General features: G+C 40.6%; 1 protein-coding gene across 1 annotated transcript in view; it reads left to right on the top strand.

The window, feature by feature from the left end:
- The first annotated feature begins 14760 nt into the window (after positions 1-14760).
- The window catches only part of LOC148024211 (PNAS-3-like protein), a 77149-nt gene continuing 76241 nt past the window's right edge, over positions 14761-15668 (top strand). The window contains exons 1-2 of the mRNA XM_087693836.1: positions 14761-14919; positions 15008-15082. Coding sequence (XP_087549962.1) covers positions 14827-14919; positions 15008-15082 — 168 coding nt within the window. The 5' untranslated portion in view covers positions 14761-14826. The remainder of the gene's footprint in view (positions 14920-15007; positions 15083-15668) is intronic.

Raw genomic sequence — 15668 nt, 5'->3', positions numbered from 1 at the left:
GACTTGAGAGAGGGTGTTAGCAGTCTGGTCAATCGTGTGAGTCTAGTTCATGCCTAGCATTTCTATGCATTTTAAACATTTTATTGTAACCATTATGATGTTTATTTGGGCATTTTATGCTGAACAATTTGCTACCATTTATGGCAATTTTTTGTCCTTTATATTTAGGCTCCTTCTCCTTATTCAATCATTATCACCTATAGGCCCTGTTGGAGAGAGGGAAATGGTACCATTGCCTATGTAGCCAATGACTTATTGTTGTACATGATTGTCTTGTGTTTGGTGTATGGATTCCATTTTTTGAACATTTTTCTAAGTTCCCTTCCTTGTACTATTTTCTATGGTTTTTTCTAGTTTGTCCTTGTATTCAACAATTTATTACATTATCTATTATGCTTCCATTGCCATATCCACTTCTAATATAAGTTAGCTAGCACAACAATACAAGTTGGTATTTTGCTAGAACTTTATTGCATCTGCTAGATAACCCCTCTCTTGCTCTAAAAACATAGCCTTTGTATTGCATCATATGCTCCTCTTTAGATCTATCTATGCTTAATTAGCCTCAAACTTGCTCTAATACTACATCACAATGTAGTGATGCAAAAGTGTATGCATGTAATGATCGTAGATGTTGAATACAAAGAGAAGAGAGAGAAAAAGAGAAAAGAACATTAGAATGCTAAACATTGAATGTTGAATAAACAAGGTAGAATGAGGACAAGAGGTTGTGCACGTATGACAATCAACAAACCGCCTCGCACATTGTGTAAAGGACATGCTTTGGACATGTGGATCTTGGAGCTTTTTGCATATAGCTCTATGACATAGAGCTATTGTAAAGTGTTCATAATATTATCATGTTCCAAATATTCATCTTAAATCATAGTAAAAATTCCATGGATAAAGTATTGCATCATTATGTTTTAATTTGAACTATATAGAAGGGGCCATTAAAATGCACTCTTTGAACTTTAGATTTATAGAAGGGATATAACTATTAGCTTCAAAATTAACATTAGGGGTATATAAAATGGTACAAAAAATTTAAAAATGGATTTTAAACTATTCTTTGAACACACGTTATATAGAGGGCTTCTATAAGGCAACCCCCTTGAGGCAAGTTCCCATGAAGAAAAACCATTTTCACATCCATCTCGTACAAGTCCAAATCTAAATTCTACACAACCAATCCTAGAGTAGTTATCTTAACCACATGCAAGCATATCTTATCAAAGTCAAGACCCTTCTCCTACTTAAAATCACGAGCAACTAATCTAGACTTATATGCTTACTTGGGACGACCAAGGATACTCTTCAACTTGTATATCCACTGCCATGGTAATGTATGTTTTTAATGGGAAAAGGAATTAAATCCCATGTATGGTTTTTGCATAGTGAATCATACTTAAACTGCATTGCTCTCTCCCAAGAGTGAGTATCACCTCTAAGCATAGCCTACTTATAAGTGATGGCTCACAAGAATTTGTCACCATAATATAACGTATAGAGGGCTTAAAATGATGAAAAGAACATGAGGCTCAAGTAGAGAATCTTAAAACTAGCTATGGGTCCTGTATGGTTTGTCTTGTCTATCCAACATCATGGTCCTACACAACATGTTGATCAGGGCAGGAACAAAGGGCAGCCACTCTTCTTGAGCTCCATAGCTCATATCTTCCCTCCCCTTTGCATTGGGCCTTCATGGCTTGGTATGTGCCTACCTTGGGCCATCATTGAGCCCCCCCACACTCAACATTCAGCCACATGATTAAAGCAGCACTCCAAGCCTCAACACGCTGAATATGGCACCCATTTTCAGACTTTGACCTCCACGTTTTACAGCTGAATGCTTTGTTGCTCATGGAGCACTCATCATTAGCCTATTTGGAGGGCATTTGAGCCATTTTTGGATGTCATTTTGATGCTTTGGCTTGACATTGAGGTTGGGAGCTGATCATTCTCAGTTTTGAAACTATCATTCACTGCATAACAGTGTTGAAAACAGGGTAGCACCCCTGACACTAACATTTGTTGCTTATGCCTCATTCCATTGGAGCTATTTGATGCCCGTATGCGGTCTACTTCCTACCCGGATGTATTGGGGATGTATGCATTTGGTTTGACCATGATTTTGGCTTGAATTCGGGGCTGAAATCTACTGTTTAGAACAGTAAATACATGCTGGAATAACAGTGGGCTGAAGGTACTTTACATGCTTTGGCACTTACCTACCGATACCGGATGTATGCTTTGAGCTTTGGCATGATGTCTCTGACATTTGGGGACGACTTGGAGCGATTTTGGCTTGAATACGGGGCTGAAATCTACTGTTTAGAACAGTAAATACATGCTGGAATAACAGTGGGCTGAAGGTACCTTACATGCTTTGGCACTTACCTACCGATACCGGATGTATGCTTTGAGCTTTGGCATGATGTCTCTGACATTTGGGGACGACTTGGAGCATATGTATGAGATTATGGGATGCTTTTGAGCTTCGCATTAGCTCCGTCTTCACTGGCATTTGGACCGACTTGGCATGCTCGTGGACCGCCTATGCCTCATGTCTCTGCTTGACAGTTAGGCTTTTGCATTACATGCTTTGGTTCGTGACATATGCTATTTGGTTCGTGTATGCCATACCGACATTTGGAGCTTGGATTTGGATGTATTTGAGCATTCCCAGCTTACTTGATCACTGATCTTAGTTGCTATTTGGATGCCATTGAGTTGACCGAGAGCTTATTTGGGCTTATGTATTGCTTCATGGTTAATACGACCGGTGCTTCATGTATGTCATGCTCTCTTGGATGCGCTTGATGCATTGACAGGGTCACTTATCACTGGTGCTTTCTCTTGGGTTGTTTGAGCTTCTGAGCTCGCTTTGTACGCCTTTTGTGCCAGTGGGAGCATTTTACATGCTTGCTTGACCTTTGACAGTTGCATGCTATTGGAGCACTTACATGTATTTGGAGCAATTTATGTCTTGAGTAGCTACATACGCATTGAGACTTTGGGATCATACTCCGATCTTTATGGATATGCATTGATGTACTCTTGGTTCACAGGATGCTTATGAGCTGAGTCTCATATTTGGATCTTTCTCTTTGAGCAGACACCTATTTGTGTCAGGTTTTTGGCAGTTACAGGAACACCTTGCCTAGAGTGTCTGGGGGTGTGCCTTTCACTGGCAGATGTTATTTTGACATGCTTCGGTGTTGAGCTCATGTTCTTTTCACTGCCATTGGCCTTGCTTATGTCCGTTTCATACCGGCTTTGGACCTAGCATTGTTTGCTTGACATTGGATCCTATTTTGGGACAGTTTGCTCTCTAGACTGCATACCTGCAATTTATTACAGCAAGCAGTTATTTGTGGACTGAGGTGTACTTTTCATACTGAAATATCCTGATTTGGTGTACCGCACCTAGTACTAAGTGGGCAGCAACTTTTGGCACACTTTGCTTGCCCTTTGGACCCCGTTTTGGTCATTTTTGAGCAGTTTCTGCAGTAAAACAGCAAGCAGTTTTGGACTGTTTGGGCATTTCCAACCTGCATAATGGTGTCATCTTCGCATGATAGTGCCATCTTTAACATTACAAAGTTGGATGGTACCAACTACTCTTACTAGAAGAGTCAAATATGGCAAGTTTTGGTGCAAAAATCTCAGATTAAGCCACTTCGGTTGAGTGGGGAGCAGCCTGAAACTATGGACAATGACAACTGGCTTGAACTTGATGAGCTATGCAAGTCCACGATTGTATTGTCTCTCACTGAACAGGTACATTGTAATGTATTTGAGGAAGCACAGAGTGCATGGGATCTATGGAATAAGATCAAGAATCTTTATGATAAGAAAAGTCCGGCGAGTCAGATGTACTGGTTGAAGCAGCTTATGGATCTGCGCATGAAGGATAATGCGACTATGTCTGCTCACTTGAGCCAATTCCATGCTATACTGAAGAACCTGACTTCGCAGGATATCACCTTTGGAGAGGAAGTAACTCCTCTTTTCTTGCTTGGGACTCTGAATGAGTCATGGGATGTATTCCGCACTGCTCTTTGTGCCTCTAGTGCTACTCTAAAATTGGCAGATGTTGAGAGTACTCTTCTTCAGGAAGAGGTGAATCGCAAAAACTTGGATGCCTCTCGTGGTAGTCATGCTTTGACAGTTAGAGGCAGGAATGACAGGTATGACCGTGGTAATGGCCGAGGCCGTGACTCGCAGAAGGGTCGGTCTAAATCTCGTGGCAAGTCGCGTGGGCGCAATGCAAATGTCACTTGTCATCATTGTGGGAAAAAGGGCCATATTAGACCACAGTGTCATGAGTTGCGCAATGAGAAGCACAAGGATAAGGGGAAAGATAAAGTGCAGGAGAAGTCCTCTGATCGCAGCATAGTACCTGCGAAGTCCAGCGTCAAGATTGAGGAAACTAATGTCACGCAGACTGAGGAGTCCGATGGTGGTGATGAGTTTATACTTACAGCTAGTTCTTCTGATGCTTCACACTTGACTAAGACATCTAGTATGTATGCACAGTGCTGGTTATTGGATTCAGGTGCGTCCTTCCATGTGACGCCTTACCGTGAGTGGTTTCACTCTTACCGTACTGTATCTGGATCAGTTAGCCTTGGAGATGACAAGTCTCTTGATATTGTGGGCTGTGGAGATATTCAGTTGCAGTTTTCCACTGGCAGTTCCTTTTTGCTTAGGGATGTACGTCATGTACCTGCGCTTATGTGCAGTCTTATGTTTGCAGGACAGTTGGATGATGCAGGGTTTCATGTCTGTTTTGGGGATTCTGCCTGGAAAATTACCAAAGGCAGACTTGTGCTTGCTAGAGGCGCCAAGGCTGACAGCCTCTATCCTCTTGTTGTATCAGGGTCTTCTGTAGACCATGTTTTGGCAGTAAGCTCTATCCCACATGTATCACTTTGGCATGCCCGTTTGGGGCATATGTCTTTGAAGGGAATGAAAATGTTATCTGGTTTGCAGTAGCTTCCGCCTTTGGACTTTGCACGTTTTGACTCGTGTGATCATTGTCTTTATGGTAAGCAGAATAGGTCTACGCATAAGAAATCGGGTAGGCCACGTATGAGTGAGCCCTTGGCATAGGTGCATTCCGATGTTTGTGGGCCTATGCCTTGCATGTCTATGGGTGGCGCGAAGTACTTTGTTACCTTCATTGATGATTTTTCTAGGAAAGTGTGGGCTTATCCCATAAAGCAAAAGTCCGATGTCTTGGCAGTCTTTCAGCGTTGGCTTGCTCTTGTTGAGAACCAGACTGGGTATAGGCTGACAATGGGGGAGAATATGTCTCACGTGCTTTTGAGCAGTTTTGTGATGACAGGGGTATTAAGCGTCAGTTGACCGCCCCTTACACCCCACCCCAGAATGGTTTGGCTGAGCGCATGAACAGGACTATTCAGGAGCGTGTGCGCTCTATGCTTAGCCATGCAGGCCTACCCCAGAGTTTTTGGGCTGAGGCAGTTAGTACGGCAGTGCATGTCATAAACCGATCGTCTTCCAGTGGATTGGATTTCCAGGTTGCAGAGGAAGTTTGGGCTGGTAAGCCACCCTCTTATGCACATCTCCGTGTCTTTGGATGTGAGGCATTCTGCCATGTGCCCAAGGACAAGAGGAGTAAATTGGATCCAAAGAGCATTAAATGCATATTCCTTGGCTATGGTGAGTCAGGAGAGATGGGCTATCGCTTATGGGATCCGCAGGCGCGGAAAATAGTACGCAGCCATGATGTCGTCTTCCATGAAGACAAGATGCACAGGCAGCCTGAGAAGGTGGTTGAGATCCGTAGAGTGATCTTTCAGGAGGAGCCTAGAGCTCCAGCACAGCCAGTAGTACAGCAGACAGACGTCCACGTGACAGATTTCAGCCCTCTATGCATTATGTTTTGGTTACAGATGCAGGAGAGCCTTTCACTTATGATGAGGCTATGCGCAGGGGTGACAGTCACTCCTGGGAGAGGGCTATGCAGTCTGAGATAGACTCCCTGCATAAGAATGAGACTTGGGATTTGGTTGCCTTGCCTAAGGGCAAGAAGGCTTTGCCATGCAAGTGGGTGTACAAGCTGAAAAGTACCCCTGGACACCCCAAGCCAGCATACAAGGCTAGATTGGTAGCAAAGGGTTTTAAGCAGGAACATGGTGTGGACTTTGATGAGGTCTTCTCTCCTGTGGTTAAGATGACCACCCTGCGCTTAGTCTTGGCTTTGGTTGCACAGCTTGACTTAGATCTATATCAGATGGATGTCAAGACGGCTTTTCTACATGGGGACTTGCATGATGAGATCTATATGGATCAGCCTAAGGGCTTTGCAGAACCTAGCAAGGAGCACCTAGTGTGCAAGTTGAAGAAGAGCTTGTATGGCTTGAAGCAAGCACCTAGGGAATGGTATCATAAGTTTGATGCCTTTATGCAGTCACAGGGCTACAGCAGGAGTGCTATGGATCCGTGTCTTTACACGAAGAAAGCCCGTGATGGCAGTTTGCTTATCTTGGTACTCTATGTTGATGATATGCTGATAGTAGGGAAAGCTCATGATGAGCTAGATGCTCTTAAATCTCAGCTGAAGAAGAGCTTTGAGATGAAGGATTTTGGGGGTAAAGGCGCCTCCGCCGTGCCGCCCCGTGTATTACTACACTGACAGTACCCGCCACTGCACACTGCAGGTGGCGAGCGCCCGTCACGTCACTTTATTCTTTATTCTTTTAGTGACAGTTTGAATAAAGGAAGGCCCGGTCACACATTGTGACTGTTGGAGTTCCCATTTCTTGTCTCTCTCTTTCTTGCTCTTGCTCTCCCACCATAGCTCGCGTGCAAGCTTCGATCCTTCTCACCTTTCACCACCTTCTTGGCAATCCATCAAAAATCCTCCCCATATTAACCATAGGCTAATAGTCAAGGAAAAGCAACAAACAAGGCCTTGGTGAATGTGTTTACGAAGACTATCTCAGCTCGCACAGTGATTGGGATAACAAGCTAATCGCACCATTATGGGCATATCAAACGGCATACAAAATGGCTACCAAACAAATAACATTCAAGTTGCAATGGGACAAAAGCAATCTTGCCAATCGAATTCTTCACTCCAAGCCTAAGGATTGATGTACAAGAAAGATGGGAAGCAAAGGAAGCATGGACCAACTACTTGTAAGAGTTGGGACAACTCTTTGAAACGTGACTCGTAGCTACCCATGCATGAGGAAGATCTAGTTTGATAAACATGTCAAACAATGTGACTTTGAGAAAGGCAAACTATTGTTGATATATTCCATGAAAGGCCACAAGCAAAAAATGAAGTTCAGAGGACTTGAATGCTTTTGAGTTTGTCAAATCAATAGAACCAACAATGTGGAGCTTCAAGCCTTGAAGGATGAAGGAATAGGCTTCTATTGAGATGCTCATCATTGAAAAACTTGCCCAAACCTTAGAAGAACCACCAGCATCACCCCTTGCACTTGAAACAGATTGGGAATGGAAAGAACGTGAGCAACCACTATCTCCACAACTAGAAATTGCCATAGAAATGAAGAGGATACCCACCCTCCAAAAAATATTATAGAAGCCATGTAAAGAAGAAGAGAACGTGCAAAAGAGTAGAAGAAAACTCACTACGACTTCTCAACTAGTACTAGATATATCCTTCTTGCAAAGGGGGAAGTACCTATCGATTAGTTGGGATAGGAAATTCACCACATGGGAGCTATAGGAGGCTCAGGAATCACCTATGCAATTTACTTTCAACTTCTCTTGTGGGCTCAAAAATGTGCTGCCTTTAACAGTTATGCAAAAGGTAATTCACGTGTTGTTAAGACTAAGAAAGAAATGGATGAAGCAAAAAGTTTAAAACCTTGGATTATGGCAACGAGAAGCAATAGATTATTGGCATGACAAGGTATTTGAGATGCCAAAGATTGTGAAAGGTTACAAATTTGAGTAATCGGATTCACTACCCTTTGAACGAGGGAATCCCACTTACATGCCTTATCTTGAAGGCCTAGAGTTGACTATGACTCTACAAAGCATGGCATTTATGATTTCCTTTTGATATTCAAGGCCAACGTAGAAAAGCCAAAAGATAGCCTTAGGTTCTGAGAGAATGACTCGATTCCTTCTTTCAAATAGTTCATGGATTTCTCATCCTATCCAAACTTTTATTTCATTACAACATGTAATTATTTAAGGTTTCTTCTCCGACTGCTCAACCAAAAGAAGGCAATAGAAGAGGAGGGTCTCCACCCTTTGTTCTTTGATGTGAATGTGGAAATAGATAGGCATGCCGTGGTGAGATTGCTCTTTCGTACTACATTGCTACCAACATACTACTTTAAACTACTAGAAGATACGAATGTCAGTCAATTCACTAGTTGCAGCCACCCTTTCCTTCTATCAATACCCTAATATAGCAAGGTCCACACTAAAAACCTATATGATGAGTAAAGCATGCTTAGAAAGATCGTTGTGACCACTATCTTGACCACCATCAAGGAATCAAAAAGAGCCCTAATAAAGTCTTCATTATTTTTATTTACAAAAAAAACCAAGAAAAAGAAAAAGAAAAAGAATGAGAGTCCACACACAATCACAATACCTGGGGGGCCTTAACACCTAGCCCTTTCCCACTTCACAAACTTAGGGCACCTCAAGGGCGGACATCTAAGAACATTGGTAGACCGATCACCCTAAGCTTTACACCATACCTTTCATAACACCAATTGGGTCCTCTAGTGTGAGACAACACTCCAAGCTTGCTTAGGGTTCAACATATCTCCCAATTGTACTAGCACATGCTTAAAAGTTAGACATCCCCTTCCAAAATGCACACATTCTTCTATGGTGAGAACCCAACTTGAAGAGAAAAGCGATGAAATCGGTGACATCGATGGCCCACATCATCTTGATCTCTCTCTCTTCTACCTCAACATCGAGCCCACCCTCAAAAACTAAATTGGAGCCAATCCCATTCCCACCAACATTGGCCCAAAGCATAAGGATACTAATGGTTACCCTTTACACCTCCAACCTATACTGAGTGCACATAGATCCCATCAAACCATAGAGTGCCATGGGACTAGCACAACTCTAGGAGGGGGCAATGTTAACCCCTTCTACAAAGGTGTAGCCATGGAGCATGATGAAGAAGGCAAATGAAAAAATAAATACAATTACAAAAGTGCAAGAAAAGCATAAACTAAGCAATAACTTAGTGTATGAAAATTTTTAAACTAGAAAGTTACTTGGAATTATTTTTGTAAAAGAGCACTAGGCTTGCTCCCATGCAAATTGTAATAACTAATCTTGGCCAAGCTAGTTGAATAACAATTTAAAAAATCTAAACGGTGTGTGCAAGTAAGAGAAGGTTAGTCCATGATCCAGGCAAATGCAAAAGGAGTGTACCCAAAATTTGAGGCCATGTATAAAAATTGGAAGTGAATGGATAAGCTCCTTCTTGTGGGGCACAATATTGAGAGATCTCTTATTGCTTCTTGCTTGTGTGAGAGAGGGAGAGATTGAGAGAGAGTGTGTGTGTGGGTGTGAGTAAATGAGTGAGATAGAGTGAGGGACTAGTTGGAGAAGCTCTTTCTTCTTCTTCTTCTTCTTCTTCTTCTTCTTCTTCTTCTTCTTCTTCTTCTTCTTCACAAAGCTTGCATGACGATCAAGGCAAAGGAGGTGGCACTCACTTGAGGCACGTTGCAAGGATCATGGAGCCATCTATGAGCCTTTCATGAATAGAATACAATGAGAAGGTAAATTAGTGAGTCATTACATTTGTTTAGAGAGTTTGCAATGGTTGGATGAGAGGTAGCCATAGTTGCATTATTCAAATTGAAACAATAAGCAGTCCGAGTAAGCTTGGCAATCTAGCTCGCGAGAGCGATGGCACACTCATAGCCACATTAATATTCCATGGCACAAATTCACCACTCAAGGTAGTTTTCCATGTAAATTTCATAGAGCCTTATTTTCATAGGAAGGTGCAAATTCGTCACATAAGGCAGCACTAAGCCACCATTGTAGGTTTCTTTGTTTTATCAATTAGAGATGATTGATTTTTAACCCCATGAATTGTTACGAAATTATGATAATCATAGTATCTTATAAGAACTCATTGTAAAAATAAATTATTTTATTTTATTTATTATATATTTTATTTATTTACTACATGATCCATGGCTTATTGCATGAATGCACACATGTAATACTAGTCACATTATGCCTGGTAGGTAAACAAGAGGATACTAATGTGTTTTGTGTTGTGGTGAGCAGATCATTAGACGAAGTTAAGCAGAATAAATATTTTTGGATATGAATTTTAATGTGAGAAAATATTATTAAAATTTAGATGCTATATAGTGTGAAAATATTATATTTTTGTAGGCTGTCATAAGAGCTGAAGGACTTTGCATATACACGTGCACAATTGATTTATTTTGGATGTATTTGTTATAAAAACTAGCAATGTTAAAATATTATTTTTGGATGTAAATCTATTTAGAATAGATTATGTTAGATTTATTTTTCCCAAATGCAAGTTGTGCAAGAAAAGGAAAAGCAATAATATAAAAATATTCCTTTAATGTATATTGAGCATAAAAGCTTAATACAATCAATAAATACAAGCATGGGTGGAGATTGTACTCGATCTTGTGTTTTGCAATCTTTCTCTCTTGCAATTTGTTTAGCTTCTATTTTCTTTCAATTTTTGCTTATTGTATAATGAAGGCTAGCAACATTGATCTTGAAGAATGAAGGCCTATTGCTACTTCTATGGAGATAGGTTTGAAGTTGAGCCTTCATAATATTAGAGATTGCTTTGATATCTTTCTTGATCAACATGCTATTGGATGCTTGGTTTATGTATATATTAAGAGGCCTAACATTCAATTTGTAGTCTCACAAATGAGCAGGTCTATGCATAGCCCAAGAATTATGCAATTATAGGCAGTGAAGCATTCCTTTTTCTTGAGTGGTACTCGATACCTTGGGTTGTTTTATCCCAAGGGGGGATCACTACTACTAGATTTACATGCTTTATTATATTCAAGCTAGGCTAATTATTATGAGGCTCATGTATCCATAAGTGGTTTTTGCTTCATGTTTGATAGCTTGTGCATATTGTGGTTGAGCAAGACGTAGCCCATTATGGCTGCTTCTAGTTGTGAAGCTGAGTACATGGAAAATTTCACAGTTATGGTTTCTACAGTGACCACTTCTAGTTGTGAAGCTAAGGACATGGTAACTTTCACAACCACGGTTGAGTGTATTTGGCTTAGACACATTTTGGTTGATTTGGGTGTTGGATAGTCATTTACCACCACCATCTTCATTGGGAGTTGGAGTGCATTAGCAACTACATGAAATCTAGTGTTCCATGCATGCACTAAGCACATTGAGGTGCATTATTATTACATTTGGGAGAGACTCTATCAACTTGGATGATGTGCTGACACAGGATAACCTCGCAAATCTTTTCACAAAGGCTTTGCCTCGTGACGAATTTGAAGTTTTCCATAAAGCTTTGGGCTAACTTCCCGTTTTTTGGATTCATTGCAACCCATTTGGTTTGGCGCTTCCCTATACAGGAGTGCCAATTCTTGTCCACTGCATCATTGCTAGGGGAGATTTGTTACCATATTGTAGAAGTAATATGTGTGAACACACTCAGGACCGCCACCGCACTTTTTTCTTCCTTTGGCAGAGCATTGTATATATAACTATTCACTTTAGGGCATACTAAGTCTTGTAAATCTTCTCTATTCATATCTCTCAATACACTTTGAGTTGTGCTCTCTCGAGCTTCTTCTTCTACAAGTTCTTATGTATATGCAATCCTGCAACACTAAATCCCACAAGTAGAAGTCTGCATATAAAATATTTAGTTGAATAACTAGATTACTTTTTATATTGATACACTGTGCGTTATTTTAAAAACGAGTCAGGTTACTCATGTAAAAATTACAATATCTCATGGAGTTACATTTTGTGCATTTTAAAAGCCTAGTTACATAGATCAACAAAACATGTGGATTTGCTAATGAGTCTATCTATCTAAATTGAAAAGCCAAGGGCATGTAAAAGAGATAACTAGACTTGAGAGAGAGAGAGAGAGAGAGAGAGAGAGAGAGAGAGAGAGAGAGAGAGAGAGAGAGAGAGAGAGAGAGAGAGAGAGAGAGAGAGAGAGAGAGAGAGAGAGAGAGAGAGAGAGAGAGAGAGAGAGAGAGAGAGAGAGAGAGAGAGAGAGAGAGAGAGAGAGAGAGAGAGAGAGGGATCAAAATGGAGAAGTCTCTTTTCATCCTTTGTCATCATTCTTATTCTCACTAGCTTAGAGAGGAATGGAACTACGGTGGATTGAGTTGAGCATAAGAGAAGCTGCATACAATTGTGAGACTATCAAGCTCTCTTTCATTGGGAGAGTACAATGACAAATATGAGTTTTGATGAATCTTACTACAAACACTTGGATATCTATTGCATTCTTTCTATCTCAGGGTTAAGTATAGAGGGCGTTAAGAGTTTGAAGCTAGAGTATGAGCCAACTATGTGAGAGACATCCTCAAACTATAGTAGAAGGGAAGCTTTTGAATGCATAAGAGTACATTCAAAGTCCCATTCATTGTGTATAAGCTCGAAATTTTTGGTATCTATCAATTCCAAATAGAGAAGGCTGCAAAGGGATGAAAAGATTTCAAGCCAAAATAAAAAAGTCAAAGTGCTACTCAAAACAATCAAAGTATGACTAAAGGAGCTAATGGAAACTAGTCAAGGGTCTGGAAGAAGAAGCCAAAGCTATTTACAATATAAAATGGTATTGAAAATGGACACTGCATTTATTTTGACAAATATTATAAAAGCATAAGCACCAAAAGTTGACATGTGGTATGTTTTTAATTTAACAACTTGATCTGATTTTTCTCCATTTCAATGAAATATATTAAAAAATGAGAGCCGAGTTCAATTTCTTATGTATGCAAAACAGGTGGATCAGCATCCAAGTCGATCCTTTTGAGATGCCAAGGACATGTAAAAGGGATAACCAAACTTGAGGGAGAGAGGCCAAGGGTTCTAGGGCAGCTAGTTGGGAAACCCTATGTATGTAGTGTGATATTGTGTGCAAGATGAATAGAACATCTCATGCTTGTGTATGTAATTTTTGAGCTCAAGCTTCCATCTTTACCTTCTTGCTTTCACCATAACTATTTTGTGTGTGTGTGTGTGTGGGATTAACTAGAGAAGCTCTTATTGCTTCCATCATCATCATCATCATCATCATCATCATCATCATCATCATGTTCTTCTTCTTCTTCTTCTTCTTCTTCTTGAATACTACGTTGTACACATTTGCCTCTAGTGGTTGTTTGAGTTGAAAAAAATAGTGTGAGGGAGAGAGTGAGGGGCTAAAAGGGAGAAGTCTCTTCTCCTCCTTTGTTATTCTTTTTCTTGGTAGTGGGGGGAGGAGTGGATCAGTGGTGGCTGATTAGAAATTGGAGCTACAGGGAGCCACATATGGATTGCGAGGCCATCAAGCTCTCTTTGGCACTATACTACAATGAGAAAGGCAAGTTTTGGTGAGTCTACAACAAACTCTTGGACCTCTATTGCTTTCTTACTTTCATGGGGTTGAGTTGAGAGGGCATAGATGGTTTAGACCTAAGCACAAGCTAGCAATGTGAGAGATAGCATTAAACCACAAAAAAAGGAAAGCTCTTCAATGAGTAAGAGTTTGTCCAAAGTCCTATTCTTTATGTTGAGCCCAACAACAAACATCATGTTGCACGAGCTCCATGACGACTATGATATTCCAACAAATAAAATGATCACAAGTAGCCATATTACAGGGATTGCCATGTTGCATGTGTGCATACATACATACATACATACATACATACATACATACATACATACATACATATGTGTGTGTGGGGAGGGAGAGAGAGAGAGAGATTACCTCTTATTAGATGCACAAAATAGGATCAACATTTGCAAGTTCAAATATTTAGAGCTTCAAAAAATCAAAGTCATCTTCTCCAAAAAGCAAGCACCATAAAAAGCAATAATTAAACAAAAAAGCACAAAAGGCTCCTCCATGCACAATGCACACCAAACTCTAGCTAAATGGATCTTTAGTGGATGTAAAATTTGCAAGACACATGATTCCACCCCTTCCTAACAACTGCACCAATTACTACTCATGCTAACAAGATCACCTTCAGATTGCTTTGCACCAATTAAGCACTTATATGTGGCCCATATACTAGAATGTGACCACGTAGGTGTTAATGGCTTAAAACTCAAAAGTAAGTTTCAAGAAGAACAACTAAGGTCTCGTGCAATGATTTGTAAATTGATGCATTTAGGTTCCAATGCCTCCAACTCAAAATGCAAAATTCCTAAGAGAAGGGCGATTTAAAAATGGAAAATACATAATGAAAGTCAACCAAGCAAAATGCTATTGGACTTGTGGAAATTGGTGCTATGGATTGTGCCAAGGGTGAGCATATTCTTGTGGGCAACACGTGTCACCCTGTGAATCTATGTTTTCTAGCACACAACCAATTAGCGTTGCTTAGAAGGTCGGCGGTCCTCGTATCCCACTAAATTTGTGTGTTCACTTGGGCCCTGAAGTTGTGTTCTAAAGCACCCTAGTCGTTGGCCTAATTGGTCACCCTCACTAATCCCAAGTGCTTGTTGACATAATTGGTCCCCCTCACTCATCCCAAGTATTAGCTAGTAACTTGGGACACAAATGCTTATTAGATCTTAACCTTGTGGAAGGCAAAATGTAAAATATTCTTAGACAGAACTATGGAAGTGAAGCAGGAGGAGCAGGAGGAGGGGGCGGTGAAGTCGCGAGTGACGGCTTCCCTCGAGGCATCTCCTTTCCTCAATCAGATTGTGGTCAGTCTCTGTGTGCGTGCGTGTGTGTGTGTGTTCCTTCAGTCATTTAAGCTCGCGCATGCTCCTCTCATGTGCTTGTCTTACACAGGCACCCGGAGACGTAGTGCTGGACCTCTCCAAACTCAGCCTTGCCACACTTCGATTGGGAGGGGGCCTCCGTCAGGTACATGTTTTTATTAAATGTGGTACATGGCACACGCATCTTTTCTCATTCATGCAATATACATGCATTCATGAACACACATACATATACCTCCATGTTTTCTTCGTAACGAAACACATATGTACATATATACACCGACGGACATGGGCACATACATACATACTATGCGTATACACATACAGCCACACATTCTATTTTTCTGTCAAACCATTGTATTCAATTATACGACTAAGCAAAACAAACTTTGCTCAATGTGAAGATAACCGAACCATTCAAGTATAGACTCATACCTGCATACGTGCATACATACTTAAGCTAACCATAACTCAAGTATAGACTCATACCCAGATACATACATAACATTGTTCAATGTGAAGATATCCATACTTAAGTATAGACTCATACATACATACATACATACATACATAAAATACATACATACAGATGCACATATGTATGCATGTACATGTAGATATATGGATGCGTTATACACATCTTCGAGTAACCCTCAATGCATTTTGAAACCTTCAGAAAACAAAGGATGACATGTAGTGCTGTCTGTGGAAAAGTTCAGAATGTTGAAATA

The sequence above is a fragment of the Lygodium microphyllum genome, chromosome 15, assembly GCF_053477565.2.
Source record: "Lygodium microphyllum isolate KBCC chromosome 15, Lygodium_microphyllum_v1.1.10, whole genome shotgun sequence".
NCBI lineage: Eukaryota > Viridiplantae > Streptophyta > Polypodiopsida > Schizaeales > Lygodiaceae > Lygodium > Lygodium microphyllum.
Note: the sequence above shows the minus strand (reverse complement) of the source record. Positions and strands in the feature narration are given on the sequence as shown.